The sequence below is a fragment of the Pituophis catenifer genome, unplaced genomic scaffold, assembly GCF_029215685.1.
Source record: "Pituophis catenifer annectens isolate HBS135680 unplaced genomic scaffold, rPitCat1.0.hap2 SCAF_13, whole genome shotgun sequence".
Taxonomy (NCBI): Eukaryota; Metazoa; Chordata; class Lepidosauria; order Squamata; family Colubridae; genus Pituophis; species Pituophis catenifer.
Genome location: NW_027256893.1, coordinates 5929498 through 5951102, shown reverse-complemented (window position 1 = coordinate 5951102; position 21605 = coordinate 5929498). Strand labels below are relative to the sequence as shown.

The window sequence follows — 21605 nt, the reverse complement described above, 5'->3', positions numbered from 1 at the left end:
GGAAAAAATGGCTTGTCAATCCTACGGAATTGGATTCAGGGACCGTTACATTAGCCGGCTCCTTTCCAAACTCCGCGTTCCGGGTTTTCCTACTAGCTAGAATACAAGCTAGGTTTAAAGAAAGGTTTTTAACCAATGGCAAAATTGGATTAAGAGGGAAGTTACAATCCTGCAGATGTTATATTGTGATGCAAAGCCCACCTGCATCCTAGAACACCTGGTAAGATCAATACAAGCCAAAAGAAAATTGGGGATTTGTCCTTGTCTCTTTGCATTTTAAAAGCAATGACGGATGAGTCTGCTTATTTTTGCATCCTATTTTTGCATACAGTTATAATTGATTAATTATGTTAATTGTTTAAAAATCATGTTTGAATAATCGTGTTAGAATAATTGCCTGCCGCAATTAGAAAAATGTAAATTTCCGGGTCATTCCTTGAGCTAGCAAACTAGCAACCCCAAAGGATTCAAAGCAAAAATGGCATGGTTTTTTTAAAAAAATAATTGTTTGGACGGTGTTCCTGCCAGAAACCCAATTGCCATTGGATTAAGGGGCTCTGATTTCTAAGTAAATGGACATAAATCAGCCAGGTTGAGCTTGATTCAGCAATGGGGGGAGGGGGAGGGCCAGGTGGGAGAGTTCAGTTGGGGTTTATAGGAGGGAAGGGGGGGAAAAAAAGCCCTTTCAAAGAGATTCTGTCTTAATTGGCTTGCCTTAATCAGCCTAGGAATTAATTCTTGCTGTTCTCAAGAGGATGCTTATGCCCTGCTTTTGCAATGATGGTGTGCCTTTGAAAAACGATGTCGTTTATGAGTTTTGCTAACACACCAGTCACGTGCCGGCTAAATGGGCAAAGAATGGCAAAATAGATGTCTTCCAAAGGTGGAGACATCTGCCCTGTTTCCCCCAAAATAAGACATCCCCTGATAATAAGCCCAATCGGGCTTTTAAGCTCATGGCAATAAGGCCACACGCTTATTTCAGGGTTCAACAAAATACAAGGCAGGGTCTTATTTTTGGGGAAACATGGTATCTATCTGTCATCTCTCTCTCTCAATCTTCCTCTCCTTCCCTGTTCCCCCCAAAATAAGGCATCCCCTGATAATAAGCCCAATCAAGCTTTTGAGAGCATGGCAATAAGGCCAAGCACTTATTTCAGGGTTCAAAAAAATATAAGACAGGGTCTTATTTTCGGGGAAACATGGTCTCTCTCTCTCTCTCTCTCTCTCTCTCTCTCTCTCTCTCTCTCTCCCTCCCTCCCTCCCTCCCTCCCTCCCTCTCTTTCTAAACTGTTTTCCCCAAAATAAGACATCCCCTGATAATAAGCCCAATCGGGCTTTTGAGTGCATGGCAATAAGGCCAAGCACTTATTTCGGAGTTCAAAAAAATATAAGACAAGATCTTATTTTCGGGGAAACATGGTAGATAGATAGATGGAAATAGACAGATATACAATAGAGATGGATGATGGATGGATACGATTAGATGGATGGATGGATGGATAGATGGTTGGATGGATGGATGGAAGGAAGGAAAGGAAGGAAGGAAGGAAGGAAATAGACTGACAGGTTCTATACAGTATTCTATATTCTATATTCTATATTCAGTATTCCATATTCTATATTCTATTCTATGAAGCCAGCTTTCTATATTCTATACAGTATTCTATATTGTATATTCTATTCTACAAAGCCAGCTGCCTCCATTGACTTCACTCGTTGGTAGCTGGCTGGGAAGCAGGTGTGAAATCTACTTACCTTCCTTACCGGTTCGGAAGTGCATGCACCGCGCACACCTTCTTCGTGCGAACACAGTCATGTGTGCGCGCACACCTACGCATGCACAGAAGGTAAAAAAACATTACTTCCTGGTTAAAACCAGGAAGTAATGACACCCGGGCAGCGATCGCTACTGGATTGCCGAACCACAGGGAAAAATCGCTACCAGATTGAGCGATCTGGTCCGATCCGGGAGCATTTCACCCCTGCTGGGAAGGTTTCAAATGGCGATCCCATGACCCCCCAAACAGTGAAATTATCCTAAATACATGCCAGTTGCCAAGAGCCCAAATTCTGATTATGTGACCATGGGGATCCTGTGACGATTGTTAAGTATGAGGACTGGTTGTTAAAAGTCACTATTTTCCAGTGTCAGCGTAACCTTAAATGGTTGCTAAACGATTGTTTGTAAGATACAGGATTGCCTGTATCTCACATAAATTCATCCTAACTGATACCTCTCGTGTTTTTTCCCCTTTCAAAATAATTTATTTAGTTCAATTTATTTAGTTCAATTTCCGGTTGCAATGGCTGCGGTGGACAGTTTCTCCCTGTTGATGCGGGAGATCGGACGGTCCTACCACTACTGCGTGGAGATGCTAGCGGTTGTGGGAGCTTTCTACGCAAGCAAGGTGTGCATTACCGTTTTGAGTGACACCTACGTGCTGATCAGGGTGCATTTCGTTCCACGCATCTTTGGCCGGCCTGACTTAAGCAAGCGGTATGGAAAATGGGCTGTGGTCACAGGTAAGAACTCCCCCCTTCCCCCCTCCTGCCCATGGTTTTATGTATAATTTCTCCGACAAAATAACAAGAATTATAATAATTTGAATATCCTACTGTTAAAGTAAAGCTAGGCATCTGCTTTCATATTTTTCATTCGGTGTAGGTACAGGCCAGCATTTCTCAACCTCAGCAACTTTGAGATCTATGGACTTCAACTCCCAGAATTCTTAGCTTCGCTGGCTAAGGAATTCTGGGAATTGAAATCCACAGGTCTTACCGAGGTTGAGAAACACTGGCCTGTACCCACGCAGAATGAAAAATCTGAAAGCAGCAGATGCCTAGCTTTAGGTTAACTGAAGGATATTCAAAATATTATCATTGGTAGCTGGTAATTGGTACCTACACAGAATGAAAAATCCAACGGTTAGAATGAAAAGGCTAAGAAGTGTTAGCTGCCAGAGGCATTGGAGTCATTGGCTGAAATGCTCTGATGTTACAGGAGGATACTGGACATTCCAAATACAGGAAGTCCTCAACTTACAACCATTTGTTTAGTGACTGTTCGAAGTTGCAACTTCGGCAGAGAAAAAAAGTGACGTATGACTGTTTTTCACACTTATGACGGTTGCAGCATCCCTATGGTCATGTGATCAAATTGGGATGCTTGGTAACTGGTTCATATTTAGGAAGGTTGCGGTATCCTGGGGTCATATGATCCCTTTTGCGACCTTCTGACAAGCAAAGTCGATGGGGAAGCCAGATGTTTACTTTACATCTGTGTTACTAACTTAACTACCTGTTACTAACTTAAATGCAGTGATTCATTTAACAACTGTGGCCGAAAGTGGCCACAGTAAAATGGGGGCAAAACTCACTTAACAACTGTCGCGCTTAGCAACAGAATTGTTGAGTTCAATTGTGGCCGTAAGTCGAGGAGTACCTGTAGCTGAAATGTGGAATGTTAAGAAAAAGGCTGGCTGGGGAATTCTGGGAATTGAAGTCTTCCAAGTTGCCAAGGTTGAAAAACACTGATAGATGTTTGGCTTGGCCGATCGATTTTTCCTTCCTGGCAAGAGGATTTCCTGTAGCCTCTGCCTTCTGTTGTTGTGGCCTATCGGCTGCCAGCCCCTCCAGCAGCCGAATCAGAGGAGGAGGCGTGGGAGTTGGGGTCAGCATCAAGGCAACCTGAGAGCTCCAAGAAGAAAGAGGGAATGGAGCTGGCAGAGAAAGAGAGAGAGAGAGAGAGAGAGAGAGAGAGAGGGAGAGAGAGAGAGAGAGGCGGAGCCTGAGCTGTCCGTCAGCCCTCAGATGGAGAGTCAACAGCCCCCAGGTCTTGAGGTGGCTGATGAGGAAGAGGAGGAACAGCTGGGTCCAGTGCCTGACACACGGATGCTCAGAAGGCTGAGGAGAGGAGAGCAGTGGAAATCCATGGGCCAATCCTTGGGACGGAAGAGCCACTGCTGCTAATGAAGCCCCTCCCTAACTCTGGGGATAAAAGGCAGGGGGCGGAGATGAATAGATGTGGCAGACAACTATTCATCTCCCTACCGGACAGACTTGTTAGCCTATGGGTGAGAAGGAAAGTTTTTGCCGGGGCTGCCGGCGCTCCTAATAAAGGAATCTTTGAATTCACTTCAGAGGGTTTGTCGTGTTTTGGGAGCTGGGTCAGAACACTCATGTGTCTCTGCTTCCTTGCAGATGGAACCTCGGGCATTGGCTTTTCCTACGCTAAAGAGCTGGCCGGTTGTGGAGTTGACCTCATCTTGATTAGCCGGAACCGGGAAGAATTAGAAGCTTCTGCTAAAGAGATCATGGAGACTTACAACATCAGCACCGTGACTGTCGTGACGGATTTTAGCAGGGGCCGTGAGGCCTATCCGGTCATTCAGAAGGTTCTGGAAGGCAAAGAGATTGGCGTCTTGGTCAACAATGTCGGTGTCCTTAACCCTCTGCCCGATTCCTTCACCAGTTTGACGGAGGCTCAGATTTGGGAGTTCATCAATGTAAATATTGGAGCCGCCAACATGATGGCACACCTGGTGTTGCCGGGCATGGTGCAGAGGAAGAAGGGGGCCATTGTCAACATTTCTTCTATCAGCTGCTGCAATCCTTGTCCTCAGTATACAGCATATTCGGCCTCCAAGGTATACCTCAACAGGGAAAAACGATGCCAGTTTGGTGTTAATTTCCTAACCCAGGGGTCAGCAATCTGCGGCTCGGGAGCCACATGCGGCTCTTTGGGCCCTCTGCTATGGCTCCCTGTCAGGTGATCCCACCACTGGCTGGCCCCGCCCCTCGCCCTCCCCTCCCGGTCACTCCTCTCCTGGCCTGAGAAGGTAAGGGCGTCAGGGGATGGAGAAGCGGCTAGGGCAGAGACATAGAGAGATACAGAGAGAGGGAGAGAGAGGGGGGAGGGAGGGAGGGAGGGGAGAGAGATATATGTCAAATGGGTTTTGTGGTTCCCGGTGTTTTTTAACAACTGGTTCTCTGCCCTAATGACCGGCTGGGTAGGCGTGGCTATGGGGGGGTGTCATGTGACTGGTGGAAGTGAGTGACATCGAGTTGGCCACGCCCACCCGGTGGCTCCCAGTGTTTTGTTTTCTGTGGGAAATGGGTCCAAATGGCTCTTTGAGTGCTTAAGATTGCAGACCCCTGTCCTAACCGGTCCTTTGGTGAAGAGGACTCTGGTTGGCACCTGAGGTGATGGTTGCTCCCTCATCCACCAAGAGCCTTGGTGGCGCAGCAGATTAAAGCACTGTTAAGTAACACTAGCTGCCTGCAATTACTGCAAGTTCAAATCTCACCAGGCTCAAGGTTGACTCAGCCTTCCATCCTTTCGAGGTAGGTAAAATGAGGACCCGGATTGTAGGGGCAATAAGCTGACTTTGTATAAAAAATAACACCGCTTTTGGGGGGGGGGGGGGCGAAAGCCCTACTAAGCAGGTATATACAAAAGTATGAAGGCTATTGCTTAATGCATTGTAAGCCGCCCTGAGTCTCCGGAAAAGGACGGCATATAAATCGAACCAATAAATAAATAAATAAATAAATAAATTTTAACCTTAAGAGTACAATTTCCCTATCAAGTAGGTAGTAAAAGGAGAGCAACTGTAGGAGAAGAGAAGGCAGAGCTGGTGAGGGTGGAGTTAAGCGTGTCATCAGCCTAGAGTCATTGCGTTCCCACAAATGGTCTAAGTCCAGTAAAGGAAAATATTTGTACCTCAGGGTTGAAACGAAGGCTCCTGGGCACTCTCTGAGCTTGATTGTTTCCCTCCAGATGTTTCATTACCCAAACTAGGTAACACAATAAACGGTGATGATGTTGCCTCCTTTGGCCAATGAAATGTCTTCAGGAAAACAACCAGCTCAGAACAACCAAAACCTAAGTCCAATCCTTCCTGAATGCCATCGGCCCTTTTCTAACGCCAATTTAATATTGGACTTTAGCTGTCCAGATTCTTGCGCATAGAATTGAGCATTAAAGCTTTGAACTGCAACTTAACGTATGGTCCTGATCCTTTTGTGCCTGATAGCAGTTCCCCATTTTGGAGGTGCTTAAGTAGATTGGGAGAAGATCCCATCTCTACCCCCATTTACATATTGGCCCTTTGTATCCAGTTGTTTGTTTTTAATGTTTTAATTTATAATGCTCAATGTTTTTAATTGTTTTAGATATTTGTTTTATATTGTTGTAATGGAAGCCATCCAGAGTTGCTGGATAGTGAGATGGGTGGCATATATAAATTTAATAATTACTACTAATAATAATTTACCCAGAGTAATAAAGTGGGTTCTCGAGTAGAGCATGGACTTCAGCTAGGGAAAGCCCCAAGGAATCCACATTTTATCTACCAGATAGTCCTCAAAATATGACTGTAATGGAGTCTACCTATAATGGACGTGACGGGAGGGAGGGAGGGAGGGAGGGAAGGAAGGGAGGAAGGAAGGAAGAAAGAAAGGAAGAAAGAAAGGAAGAAAGGAAGGAAGAAAGGAAGGAAGGAAGGAAGGGACTACAGTACCCAAAGTATTAATCATTTTGCCAGAGTTTGATAGCCTGAATTCTTTGAAACTTTTACAACTTGAAAAAACTGGATTTCTTTGAATTGTCCACCCTGAGCTCTAACATGGTTAGTTTGATGTTAGAATTGGAGTTTGGTTATTTATTGGTTGATTCACACAGCAGGCTTAGTCAGGTCAAATCTGAGCAGCTGCAAGCAAATAAGAAGCTAATCTTACTTAGTGTTAACCTTGGTTGCCTATTTTTATGTCTTAACAAATTTGATTCGATTTGTTTAATTGCTTTATGGGTTCATGGTTTTATGAGCATCCAGAAACGGAGTTAATTAAGTTGATCAATTAAATATACCATCTAGGGCAGTGATGATGAACCTTTTCGGCATGCGCCCGCGTGTTGGGGCCGCGCTCTGGAAAAGCTTCCGGATTCTAGCGCACATGCGCACCCGACGGTCAGCTAGCCGGTGCGCATGCGTAGGCCGGTTTTCGGCACTGCCGCACACATGAAGGGATCACACTCCGGAAAAGCCAAACTTATGGGTTCTGGTGTGCATGTGCATCCGACAATCAGCTGGCCGGTGCACATGCGCACATCAGTTTTCGGCACTGCCACGCACGCGAAGGACAACTGATTATCACACGCGCATGTGGTGCCAGAAACCCGGAAGACAAAACAGGTAAAGCTATGCGTGCCGTGCGACATGCTTTCATGTGCCACTTTGGACACGCATGCCATAGCTTCAAGGTGCTAGTCCTCACCTATAAGGCCCTTCATGACTTAGGTCCGGGATATTTGCATGACCTTCTCCTGCCTGCCTCTCACCGTCCTGTTCGCTCACACAGGGCCGCTCTCCTCAGGGTTCTGACGGTGAGCCAATGTTTATTTATTTTTTATTTTATTTTACTTCAAATTTATATACCGCCCTTCTTCCTGGGAACTCAGGGCGGCGTACAGCCAGATAAAAACACATAATATAAACATTAAGAACAGATTAAAAGGAAATATCTCAATTTGGCCCAAAATTTAAAAGACATACAAATTTAAAATCATTTAAAAGGATTTGTTAGGCCACCACAGCAATGTCACCTTGCTGTGCCCAGGGGTAGGGCGTTCTCTGTGGGTGCTCCCACCCTCTGGAATGAATTACCTACCGAACTCCGGACGGCTCCTGATCGCCGCTCCTTCCGTCGGGACTTGAAGACTTGGCTTTTCAAACAAATAGGCTGAGACTGATTCCGGGCTTTATTATTTACTACTAATTAATTATTTGGATTAAGTTATGATTTTATTGTACTTGTTTCTTAACTTGTGTTCGCCGCCCTGAGTCCTTCGGGAGAATGGCAGCATATAAATACATGTAATAAATAAATAAATAATAGTTTCGCCATCACGGACCTAGGGAGTCAAGCTGTGTTCCACCCTCACCCCTGGTCCCCTCTTACATAGTCTAAAGCCAGAATTTCATTTCTTTTAACGGTTGTCCCCCTCCTCTTCATTTATTCTCCACAGACTTACCTGGATCACTTCAGCAGATCCCTTCACTATGAATATGCCCCTCAGGGCATTTTCATTCAGAGCTTAATTCCGTTCTTCGTTTGCCCCAATGTGACAAAGCTGAGTAGCACCCTCTCCAAAATGAGCTTTTTCGTGCCTTCTCCGGAGGTGTATGCTTGTCACGCCGTCACCACCCTCGGAGTCTCCCCAAGGACCACAGGATATTGGCCACATGCGCTTTTGGTGAGATTTGCTTTTTCTGTCGCTTCTTTTGTATTTTTCTCTCGCTGTTGCTAGGATCAGCAGACCCAAGATTGGGCAGGAGTTGAAACATGAGTTAAGCAGCCTTTCTCAGGTGAGATTCCCTGAATTCCCATTTTGCTGTGGTAAACAGGATTATCGTTAACCCTTCAGTTGTAGGTGAAGTTGTTTTATAAATTCTTCTGTGTGGGAAAAAAAAACCTTTCTTTTATCTTGCAGATGATTTTTGCAAGGTTTGTCCCTGAATGGTTCTGGGCTTGGATGGTACCCAGAATAAAATATTGCCAGAAGTCACTTTGAAAAAAAAAAAAATGCCTGTGAAGATCTTGCCTTGAGCACCGATAACATCTGGAAGATTAGACGGACTGTAGCTGCAAAATCCTGATTTCTTTGCAGGAATCCTTTCTTGCTTGCGTTATTTCTTTGAAATCATGTACTCAAGACTCGAAGGAAGTTTAGCTTGGACGTAGCTGAAAGAAAACACTTGAAACAAACTTTTAGAGAGCTGGTATAGTATTCTCCACCCCAACTCTCCATCATTTATGTAGAGTTCTTCTTGGCTCCTCAGTGAAAGACACAAGAAACCTGTGGATGATGGAGAAATTGAGTTGTTGAAGAACTTGGGTTCCAGAAGAGCAAAAAAAAAAGAAAGAAAAATCTGCCAATAGGGCATTGTAGATCAACTTTCTCCAACCTCGTGCGCTGGGCTACAACGCTCATCAACCCCAACTGAGTTCCATCTGGTGGGAGTTTGATGCAACATTACCCTCAAAGCTACTCCAGTTACAACTGTTCAGCGGAGATGTCCTTCTTCAAATCAGTGCGATCTTCTGCTTTTATCAGGAAATTATTGTTGTATGTATGGTGTCCACTTTGGAATGGCCGGTGCTGTGATGGATGTTAGGATCTCAGCTGACACGGCTGTCTCGTGGGGGTGTTGGTGGCCCAGAGTCCTTAACTTTTCAGCCTCACAAGGCTAAGGGCTGCCATACAGGTTCCTCGGCAACTTCTCAAAACTGTCTTACTCCAGAGGTGTCAATCTCTGGAACAGAAACAAATTCTGAGCTGTTCTGGGTTTTGTTTTATTTTACTGCAGTAAACAGGATCAGTGTGAACATTTGTAGCTGTAGATGAAGTTATTTTATGAATTCGTCTGTAGGGAAAAAAATACATGTCTTATTCCCTCCCAGTCTAGTAATCCTTGATTTTGATTTTGATTTTATTGGATTTATATACTGCCCTACTCCCGAAGGACTCAGGGTGGTGAACAGCCACAGAATAAAGCACATAAATACAAAAATTTAAAATAGAATAAAAACGAATTAAATAATTTGGCTGAGACAAATTTAAAATACCCAATAATTTAAAAACAAATTAAAATTTACATTTAAAAGGGGAAAAGATTTAGGCCTGGCCAGCTTGATGAAATAAGAAAGTCTTGAGCGCGCGACGGAAGGTGCGCAGATCCGGGATCCTCCATATCTCCGGGGGGAGCTTGTTCCAGATTGTAGGTGCCCCCACAGAGAAGGCTCCATCCTGCTGGCTGGAAGGGAAGAGAGTGGTGATATCTAAAGCAGCGGTCACCAACTGGTAGTCCGTGGACCACCAGTGGTCTGTGAGAAAATTTTGGTGGTCCACAGAAAAATTATTTGCATTTTTGATATTGCACTAAATCAGGGGGCCTCAAACTACGGCCCCTGGGACAGATACGTGCAATGAACATTTGTGTTGCTGCAGAAAATCTCCCCCTTTGGGGTCTTTTTGTGTGGGTCGGAGGGGGGCAGAAATTCCAACTTGGGGTCTGCTTCAGCCTCCTGGTGTGGGGCTTTGGGTGAAGGCTGGAGGGAAGTGCCGCTGGTGGCAAAGAGCTGGAGGATCTTTTTTCCAGTGGGACTGCATCATGGCCTGGAACTGGCTGACCATCTCAGCCCGCTGAGCCTCCAGGCTCAGTACCTGGTCTTGCACTCCTGCAGGTCTTCCCTCTGCTTGGAAAGCCTATGCTTCTAGTCCTCAGCCAGGTGCTTCTGCTGAGCCTTCTTCTTGGCCAGATCCAATTTGAACTGAGCCAGCTGTTTTGCCAACTCTTTCTCATGGTGGCTGCTTAGCTCCAGCAACTGCTTCCTGTTGGGGCCCTAAGGAGCCTGGGTGGGGAGGCGAGGAGTGGCTGGGAAGGGAGGAGTGAGTAGAGGACGGCAAGGCGCCCCTCGACATGAGTGACATTGAGTTGGCCATCGAGTTGGCCACGCCCACCCAGTCACATGACCACCTGGCCACACCCACCCAGCCAGTCATTAGGCAGATCATATTAGTGGTCCGTGGGATTTAAAATTATGAATTTAGTGGTCCCTGAGGTCCGAAAGGTTGGGGACCCCTGATATAAAGTGTATCTAAAATGGGTCGATCAATCAGTTGTAAGAGGGTCCTGAACAATTTGACTTAAGCATCAATTTAGGTTTAGTTTCTGTGAAAGCTGTCACAGAAACATGAGTCTTCTCCGCAGACAGAATGTGGCTGATTGAACTGTTTGCTGGTGGCCTCTTTTGAGTTTGACGTGCCGTCTGAAATCGGGGCACAGTTATTTTCAGATCCTGAGTTACTTGAGTTTGAGGGGGGCCCCTGACTCCTCTTTTTTGTAGCCTTAGAGACCATCAAACCAGGATTGGTAAAAACAAACAGCTCTGTTCCCCAATATTTTGGGGACAGGACGCATAGGAATGAAAACCGTACAGCAGTGTAAAAGTAAAGCAGTTTAATAAGGGTTATAAACAGTGCTAGCAGCTGTAGACCCATATTGTATATCCTGTTTAGCCCTGATTTGTGAACCATGGTTTATTTCATATATTTTATTTTATAACCATGGGCCTTCTCTGTGGGGGCTCCAACCCTTTGGAATGAACTGCCCCTGGAGATACGGAATATCCCTGATCTCCGTGCTTTCCGCCGTGCCCTCAAGACCCTGATGTTCCAACAGGCAGGGCTAAACATACAAACATGTGAATGATTTTTTAAATGTTATCTAATTCTGGGTTTTATTTAATTGACCAAACTAAGTAATAATTTTAATTAGCAATTTTATGATGTTTGTGTGTCTATATTTTTCTTGACTGTACACCGCCTTGAGTCCTATGGGAGAAAGGCGGTATAGAAATATAATAAATAAATAAATAAATAAATAAATAAATAAATAAATAAATAAATAAATTTAGTGAATAAATAAAACGGGTGAAATCCAGCAGGTTCTGACAGGTTCTAGAGAACCGGTAGTGGAAATTTTGAGTACTGCAGAGAACTGGCAAATGCCACCTCTGGCTGGCCCCAGAGTGGTGTGGGAATGGAGATTTTGCAATATCCTTCCCCTGGAGTGGGGTGGGAATGGAGATTTTGCAATATCCTTCCCCTGGAGTGGGGAGGGAATGGAGATTTTGAAGTATCCTTCCCCTGGAGTGGGACGGGAATGGAGATTTTGAAGTATCCTTCCCCTGGAGTGGAGTGGGGAGGGAATGGAGATTTTGCAATATCCTTCCCCTGGAGTGGGTTGGGAATGGAGATTTTGAAGTATCCTTCCCCTGGAGTGGGATGGGAATGGAGATTTTGCAGTATCCTCCCCCGCCACGCCCACCAAGCCACGCCCACAGAACCGGTAGTAAAAAAATTTGGATTTCACCACTGTAGTACAATAATCACCTTGCTTGTATAAACGTTTATTATATATGATCATATAGAATAACAGATCACATGGCAGCGTGTGAACTCCAATATTCGCAGTTGCTGTGAGGAAAATTCCTATCTAACTTAATTTAGCTTTTTAATCAAGTTGGATACTATACTTTTCAGAGGCTTCCAACTTGCAATTCCTATTATTTACAGCAATGCCGCTGAAAGGTGCTGGGAGTTGTAGTCCACAACAAAAGGGTTTCCCGGTTAGGAGGAAAGCTGCCGGCGTGCCCTTCATTTGCCTTCCAGACTACACGTCCCACAAGGCATAGCGGCGCCGGCCGGCCGACCGCCCGAGGGCGCGTGCACACTCTGAAAAAGGCCCCGCGCGGCCACCGTCCCTTGGCTCTTAAAAAAGCAACTCCGCCTGCGCACTGGGAAATGTAGTTCTTCCGGCCGTCCAGTTCTTCATGGAGGAACGGCGCCGGGACTACACATCCCGGCAGGCACCGCGCTTGACCGTCGCCCGTTTTTTTTTTTCTCTTCATGGAAGGAGCTTCTCGGACGCTACTTGGACCGAGCGGAGGCTCCGGCTGAGGGGAAGGAAGAGCCGCGCTCGGAGCTCGTGGCGCCAAGCCGGAGGGTCCCGAAGGGTTGAGGCGGCGGGTAAGTCGGAGCGGGCCGGGGTGGGGTGAGGGAGCGGGCTGAGAGGACGCCGCGGCCCTTTTTAGGCCCCGGTTGGACTTCGCGGCCCGGTTCGGCTCCCAAGGAAGGAAGGAGGGATCGGTCCGAGGCTGCAGGTTTCCCTCAGTCAGGAGGTCGGAGGGGGCTGGGAAAAGGGCGGGATCGGGAATAAGGGCAGTCCTCGATTTACGACCGCGACGGAGCCCAACGCTTCCGTTGCTAAGCGAGACAGTTGCTAAGCGAACTCATGTCCCGCTTTACGACCTTTCTCGCCCCAGTGGTTAAGCGAGTCACTGCGGTGGTTGAGTGAGTACCACGGTGGTTAAGTGAATCCCCATTGACTTTGCTTGTGAGCCGTTTCGCAAAAAGGGGACCACGCTGCGGCTCGCCGTAAAGGCGAGTCACTTGGCCCCAGCGTCCCAATGCAATGGGGAAGGCTGCAACGGTCATACGGTAGGTGCGAAAGGGGGTCAAAAGTCACTTCCCCCTCCCCCCAGTGCCGTTGTAGCTTCAAACGGTCGCTAAATGAACTGTCGTAAGTCGAGGACTTCCTGTAGTGGGGTTGGGGATCCAGGCATCGGGTGAGCTTTGGCTCCCTCTGGACTTGCTGCATCTCAACAGGGTTTGTGGATTATAAGCAGCAGGTAAGGACAGCTGAGAAGATCATAGGAAGACAGGGGTGTCAAACTCTGGTCATCACGGCGGCATCATGTGACTATCGGGACTCCTCCCCCCCTTTTGCTAAACCGACTGTGAGCCGGGAGTTTGACAGCCCTGCTCTAAGACCTCTCCTTTTTTTATCAGAGGCACAACTGAGAGTGTTTTAACAAACTGCATCACTATCTGGTTTGGTGGCAGCAGTGCCTCAGATAGAAAGTCCCTACAGAGAGTGGTAAGGACAACAGAGAAGATTATAGGAAGGTCGCTTCCCATTATTCAGGATGCAGCTTATAAGTGCTGTGTGCTTAGAGCTTGAAGCATTGTTAGAGACCCCACACACCCACTTCACGGTCTGTTTCTGTTGCTCCCCTCTGAGATGAGGTTTTGAAGTATCTGTAGCAAGACTATCAGATTCTGTAACAGCTTTGTTCCCTATGCCATCATCAAAGTGACAATAAAGTTGTTATTCTATTCACTCTACTCTACTCTATTCCTATTCCTATTCCTATTCCTTAATTTAACCTAATTTAACTTTCCTCTATTCTATTCCTCTCTCTACTCTACTCTTTTTCTAGTCTATATTCTCTTCTATATTTCTATTCCATTCCATTCCATTCCACTCCATTCTTTGTTTATTCTATTCTATTCTATTCTATTCTATTCTATTCTATTCTATTCTATTCTATTCTATTCTATTCTATTCTATTCTATTCTATTCTATTCTACTCTACTCTACTCTACTCTACTCTACTCTACTCTACTCTACTCTACTCTACTCTACTCTACTCCTTAACTCAACTGAATTCAACTCAACTCAACTGCCTTTAGAAATAGGCACACTGGCTCCAGCTCAAGTCCGTAGACATGAGCACGCTGATTTGTTTATTCGATATTTATCCTACCTTTATTGCTGTATAAGTAACTCAAGGCAGGGAAAACATACAGCATTCCTTCCTCCTATTTCCCCCCACACCAACAACCCTGTGAAGTGAGGTGGGCTGAGAGGCCCCAAGTCATCCAATTGGCTGTCATGCCTAAGGCAGGACTAGAATTCAGTGTCTCTTGGTTTCTAGGCCGGCACCTTAACCACTACTCGAACTGACTTCATCTCAGTCTGCAGAGTTGGACAATCTGGTTTCATCTCAGTCTGCAGTTGGGCAAACCGGCTTCATCTCAGTTTACAGACGTGGACAGTATGGCTTCTTCTCAGTTTGCAGAGTTGGACAATCTGGTTTCATCTCTGCAGAGTTGGCCAAACTGGCTTCATCTCAGTCTGCAGAGTTGGACAATCTGGTTTCATCTCAGTCTGCAGTTGGGCAAACTGGCTTCATCTTAGTTTACAGACGTGGACAATCTGGCTTCATCTCTGTAGAGTTGGGCAAACTGGCTACATCTCAGCCTGCAGAGTAGGGTGCATTAGTTTGAGTTTTGCATAAAGGAGCTTTAAGAAGTCATTCGTAAGTCAAGGTTTCTTCTCGTGATTTCTTATATACTTCATCTCTGGTTGTTTGTAAATCTAATATGTACTTCCCTCGCCAATTAATGTCTTTTTATGTAATTAGTATTTACTGGTAAATTTCATCAATCTGTCCTCTTATTTCTGTCTTATTCTTCTGTATTATTTCTGACACTATTTCCACCATCTTTTCTCCCAGTTCTTCATCTTTCTCCTCAACTATGTTTTGGAAACGCAGGAAATACGAAGCTTTCTCCCATTCCAACATTGCTATTGAGTCTGAAAGTTGCTTATTTAATTGTAGAGATTTCTGCTCCAGTGTGTCCATTTTTGTCTCTACTTGGTCTATTTTTGTTTCCATGTTTTTAATTCTTTGTTCATTTTCTGATATTGTTTATTGAATGCTTCCCTTATGGTGGGAGGTATTGGCCAGTGGAATTTGAAATAGTGGGGGTTAAAATGTTAATCTTCCCTTTGGGAAACAGGCTGTTCAGATTTCTAGGAGGATATGAAGCAAGTATCTTCACAGTTGCAGGAGTGGGAGAAGAGAAGGAAATGGAATATTAGCCAGAAAACAGTTAAAGAGTCATTGCAATATAAATTGCCTTCAGCTGCTCAGAATTACAGGTAGTCCTGGACTTAGAACAGCTCATTTAGTGACTGTTCAAAGTTACAAGGGCAATGAAAAAAGTGACTGATGACCGTTTTTCACAGTTATGACCTTTGAAGCATCCCCATGATCATGTGATCAAAATTCAGACGCTTGGCAACTAGTTCATACTTACGACCGTTGCTGGGGCCCAAGGTCACGTGATCCCCTTTTGCGACCTTCTGACAAGCCAAGTCAATGGGGGGAAGCCGGGATTCACTCAACAACCGGGCTACTAACTTATCAACTGAAACGATTCACTTAACAGCTGTGACAAGAAAACTCATAAAATGCGGCAAAAACTCACTTAACAAATGTCTCCTTTAGCCATAGACTCCATTGTGGTCGTAAATCAAGGACCACCTGTATTATTTATTAAACTTTTACGCTGCCAGACTCTCAGCAGCTCTGGCTGGTTTTCCAATCGGATTACAAGGTAAATCGTGGTCTAACCACTACTTCTGTATATTGATTGAAAATGGTGAGCATCATATGTAGCTGTAGCACTTCGACTTATAGGCCCAGCAATATCTAGGAAACTTAAATAAAGATGGAATACAGGGGTTTTTTTGGCTAGGAGGAAAAAAACCCCAAAACACGGAAGGATGAAACTTAAAATATTTTCCTCTTCACTGTTTCTCACTTGTCACATCAGGCAATCGGAATCTCTTCTCTGAAATAGTAAACAGTCTGGGCTGCGTCATATATTTATTTATTTATTTGGTTTGTCAAACATGTACAAGATAAACAGGTATAAGTATAAACATGGACATGAACACATGAAATGAGTACAAATAAATGGGGACAGTAGGACAGGGACGGAAGGCACGCTGGTGCGCTTATGCACGCCCCTTACAGACCTCTTAGGAATGGGGTGAGGTCAACAGTAGACAGTTTAAGGTTGAAGCTATGGGGGTATATAAGTATCCATCTGTAATATAGATTGCAGATGGATACTTAGGTGACTAAATGCACCCGATGGTGGATATTTCTCATGTCAGAACGATTTATTACAGAGAAAGGAGATTAGCCTCCGACAGTTGTGTGTGTGTGTGTGTTGAAGGTTGTTCCAAGAAGAAAATCCCTGTGTCTAGCCTAAAATAATATAACCCAGATGCATAAGAATTAGAGCCTGCTCATAAACATTTTTCTGCTATCAATATTTCTTCAGAGCTGCATACAAATTCTTATTCTCTTTGGAAAACTCTTGTGCTTTGAAATGTTTCTCTCCCTCTCTCCCTCCCTCTACCCCGCCCCCATACACAAACACAAACATTTATTTCATATTCTTTATGACAGGGGTCTCCAACCTTGGCATCTTTAAGACCTATGGACCTCAATTCCCAGAATTCCTCAACCGACAAAGCAAAGCTGGCTGAGGAATTCTGGGAGTTGAAGTCCACAGGTCTTAAAGTTGCCAAGGTTGGAGACCCCTGCTTTATGATATTAACAGATTTTCTTCTGACTATAATATGAAAGTGATAAGAGAACCTTTGGGGTGAAGAAAAATGCTCTTGTTGCAGTTTATTAAAACTGATTGTGATTCTGACAGTGTAGTAAAAAAATGGGTGTGCCCATAACAACATGCTAAGACATGGCCATTATAATTTATAAACCACAAGAGCTTGGTTCATACAACACACCAAGTTATAAAGCAAGCTTCTACCAGTACATTTAAAAAAAAAAAAAACCTTATGTATTAACTTTTTAGATTTTTACTTGCAAACCTGTGTGCTGTTGCTTGATTTTGAATGAAGTTTGATTGGTTTCTATTATTTGAAACGTAATGAGAATTTTTGTTTATTCATGTATTGCTTGATTTCAGTAAATTAATTAGAATAGTTTTTTAAAATATAAGGCCTGTCTGAAAAACTCTCAGGAGACACTATGCTAAAAAGAACGAATGAGACATGGAAGTTACTAGGAGGAGTGGAAAGTATTATATTGCAGAGTGTTGTGTGGAGTTATGCTAATGGGGATATGCAAAAAAAAAAGTGCTTGGTGCAAAGTTGAAGTGAAATGATTGCAGCAGAAGTGAAACACATGATGTGTACAAAGAGAAAAAGATAGTTGCAAAGAAGGTACTCAGATCGAAGAAGCAGGTAAGCTTAAAAGATAGAGGGAAAATGCAGGGTGATTTTGAGGGAAATAAAAATTTCTTTGGGCAATAGCTGAGGAGTGCTAAATAAAATTGCCTCCTGGAGAATAAATGAAATTGATTAAATGATTTGAAGTAATACAGATGTAAGAGAACGCTAAAAGATTTTAGAAAAATTGTGAGAATAGTAGAATTATGTCAAACAGAGTTGAAACAGCTACTATTAATGCTAGTGTTAAAGAGAAAAGTTATGAAAAAAAGTCTGCAATGAGAATGTTGGAAGTTGTAAAGTGCAGGTAAAGAGAGTGAGAACAGAAGAAAGTTAAAATAGAAGCATAGTTTACTTACAAAGTATGTAATGCAAGTTGCATAACCACTTCGTAAGTAAACTATGCCTCTATTTTATGTATGCATGTGAAGCTGTACCTGATGACTGAAGAATGCCATTATTGTTCTTGTTGCACAAAAGAAATGATAACAAACCTGAAGTTAAGTTAATACATTTGTCAAATGTATTAAGAAAGTGGTTTGGCCAAATTTGAAACTGGAAGGGCGTGAGAAGTAAAAACATTTGCAATGTACCTTTACGTTGGCAGGGAACAACAGGCAGATCAGATTTTTATCTTTTGTCAAGTCAGTAAGAAACAAGCTTACTACAGATTCGATGATTTAGAGAAAGTGTATCATAAAGTGAACTGGCCTGAATTATGGAATATTTTGTGTGAATAAGGAGTTGACGGTTGATTGTGATGGAAATAAACCATAGGAAGGCATAAATGGAATGCTTAGTGTATGGACCAACATGGAGCAAGCAAGTAAGGCAAGGATGTGTGATGTCCGCTTGGTTGTTTAATATACTCATGCCAAAAATGTCTGAGGAACACGTGTGTTTGCAGAGGTGTGTTGGTTGGGACCCGAAAGTGTGTGTAGTTTCCTCTGCAGATGGTAAAGGTAGTCCTCAGCTTACAACTACAGGTAGTCCTTGACTTAGGACCATAATTGAGCCCATGATTTCTTTTGTTAAGCGAGACATTAAGTGAGTTTTGCCCCATTTTACGACTTTTCTTGCCATGGTTGTTAAGTGAATCACTGCAGTTGTTAAGTCAGTGACACGGTTGTGAAGTGAATCTGGCTTTCCCACCGACTTTGTTTGTTGGAAGGTTGCGAAAGAGGGATCATGTGACCCCAGGGACACTGCAACCGTCATAAATATGAGTCAGTTGCCAACTGGCGCAGAGTGCGGCTGTGCGGGTGGTAATGGGAGCGACATGGCGTTCCCATGTGACACCTCTCCTGCACGAGCTGCACTGGCTCCCGGTGGTCTTCCGGGTGCGCTTCAAAGTTTTGGTTACCACCTTTAGAGCGCTCCATGGCTTAGGACCTGGTTACCTACGGGACCGCCTACTACCACCAATAGCCTCCCACCGGCTGGTATGCTCTCATAGAGAGGGGCTCCTCTGGGTGCCGTCGGCCAAACAATGTCGAGTGGCGGCCCCCAGGGGGAGAGCCTTCTCTGTGGGGGCACCTACTATCTGGAATGAACTCCCCCCGGAGATACGGAGGATCCCAGATCTGCGCACCTTCAGCTGCGCTCTTAAGACCTTTTTATTCCACCAGGCTGGCCTGGCCTAATCTTTTCCCTCTTTTTAATTATGCAAATTTTAATCGGTTTTTAAATGATTGGGGTGTTTTAATTTGTCTGGGCCAAATTGTGTAATTCGATTTTACTTTGTTTTTAAATTTTGTTTCTATGTATTTTTACTGTTTGGCTGTTCACCGTCCTGAGTCCTTCGGGAGTAGGGCGGTATATAAATCAAATAAATAAAATAAAATAAATAATAGGTGTCTGAATTTTTATCGCATGACCACGAGGATGCTACTTGTCAGTGTGAAAAATGATCGTAAGTCACTTTTTTCAGTTCCACTGTAACTGAATTTCACTAAATGAACTGTTCTAAATTGGGGACTCCCTGTATTCGTTTAGCGACCACTTGAGGTTCCATTAGCACTGAAAAAAGTGATGTAGGATCGAGCCTCACACACTTATAACTGTCGCAGTATCCCCATTGCCTCATGATCAGAATTTGGGCACTTGGCAAACGGCATGTATTTGCAATGGTTGCAGCATCCCAGGATAGCTTTTTTCAGCCTTCCCACCTGGCTTCTGATAAGGGTCCCACCAGATGTACTTCCCTAGGGGATGGGACCCACAACACTCCTTGCCTCCCCTCTCTAGTGGGTCAGGTGGATGTGGATGTCTTAAAATCTGGCTTTTTTTTTAAATTTCTGCTCTTTTTGTTAGATGCTAAGCTGGATTGCAGACTTTGGCTTCTTGGCTATTGTTTACCGCTTTCATTTCCTCTTAACTTATCCTTGTTAGTGAACCTTTTTGTGACCTTACCTTTGGTCCATCCTGCTAAATTGCATATTTCCCTGGCAAGATCTATGTGGCCACTGTGTAAATAGCTGCGAGCTAGTTTCTGATTCACCTGTCCAAAGTAAATACATTATAAATACACGAAGCTCTTTTCAGTTTAGAATATCCTGATTTAATTCCTGTAGTGTTTCTTGTTCTGTTCAGGTGAAAAAGCACGTTGCAGTGGGTTCAGTACAGGTAGTCCTCAACTTACAAGCATTTGTTTGCTACCTGTTTGAAGTTAAAAAAGTGGCTTACGACGAGTCCTTGCGCTTATGACCATTGCAGCATCCTCATGGTCCTGCGATCGCCATTCAGGTGTTTGGCCACCAGCCTGCTATCTACAACAGTTGTTGTGCCCCAGGTTGCGTGATCACCATTTGCAATCTCCTCCAGCCGGCTTCCAACAAGCAAAACCAATGGGGGAACACTTAATCGTGACCACAAAAGGCCATAAAATGGAGCACAACTCACTTACAGCCACCTTGCTTAGCTTAGCAATGCAAAACTATTTTAACTTTTGTGTACAAATGTTTTATTTTTGGCTGTTCACCGCCCTGAGTCCGAAAGGAGAAGGGTGGTATAGAAATTTAAATTAATTAATTAATTAATTAATTAATTAATTAATTAATTCCGGTCCCAGTTGTGGTTGTGAGTCAAGGGCAACCCGTATATCTGTTAGCGAGACGCCTTCCTGTGATAACATTGCAAGCACAACGGATTTGTGTTGCTGGAAGTCCTTCTTTTCCAGTATTAAAGAATGCGGACATCTATTGTGTTTGCGTTGTTTTGTTCACTACAATTTCACTTCGCATTTCTGCCAGTGCCCTTGTAATAGTGCAGAAGTTTAAAATTATGGTTTAATGGACATGATAAGTTGATGGAAGACTACGCTGTTCTAATTTATTTAGTGACTTCAAGTCTGTAGAGATTCTCAGCCATCTAGGTCATGGTTGTCCCAAAGGCGCTCTTTCAGAAGGCAACTTTCTGGTTTTTTCTTTTGAAGACCTTCCGCTTCTCATCCAAGAAGTTTCTTCAGACTCTGACAGAATAGTGGGGAATGGAAGGGTTTATATTCCGTGCAGACAGCTGGTAATTTGCATCCTTTTAGAGGGTCGTTGAGGCCACTTGGAAGTTTGTCTGTGTCCTCAGGGTCACCCGCGTGGCGGTTCTGGTTCCTGTAGTCTGGAATTTTAGTGATTTCAAGTTAGTGTTGACTCATGTCAACTAGCAGTTTTCTTGGCAAGATTTTGGAAGTGGTTTGCCATTGCCTCCTTCCTAGGGTCGACAGAGAGTGACTGGCCCAAGGTCACCAAGCTAACTTTGTGCCTAAGGTAGGAGTAGAACTCATGGTCTCCCAGTTTTTAGCCTGGTTGCTTTTCTCCACTTCACCAAACTGACTCCATTTGGCCTTTGTAGTTTGCCTGCAACCGGTGGAATGGTTGTGGATTTTTTAAAAGCGGGAGGCAGTCACAATCTGTTTTGACAGTCATTATTCCCAGCACCCTTCCACAGCTTGTCATGTCATTTTTAACTTGAGCACCTGAAACAGCAGTGCAGCCCAGATATGTCAATATATTTCACCAATATTTAACTCATGTAATGTTTGTTTTTACAGGTTGCATCTGAACAGAATATGAACGGTGACCCTCACCCTTAAATTTTGGCTTCGTTTCCACTCGGTCTTGTCTGAAATGGAGTACAGGGCCGATC

General features: G+C 44.2%; 1 protein-coding gene across 1 annotated transcript; it reads left to right on the top strand.

Moving 5' to 3' along the window:
• The first annotated feature begins 149 nt into the window (after positions 1-149).
• HSDL1 (hydroxysteroid dehydrogenase like 1) lies at positions 150-9370 on the top strand. The gene is made up of 5 exons (XM_070952862.1): positions 150-220; positions 2290-2526; positions 4204-4649; positions 8030-8257; positions 8495-9370. The coding sequence occupies exons 2-5, from the start codon at positions 2307-2309 to the stop codon at positions 8573-8575; spliced, it is 975 nt and encodes a 324-aa protein (XP_070808963.1). The 5' UTR covers positions 150-220; positions 2290-2306; the 3' UTR covers positions 8576-9370.
• The last annotated feature ends 12235 nt before the right edge of the window (positions 9371-21605 follow it).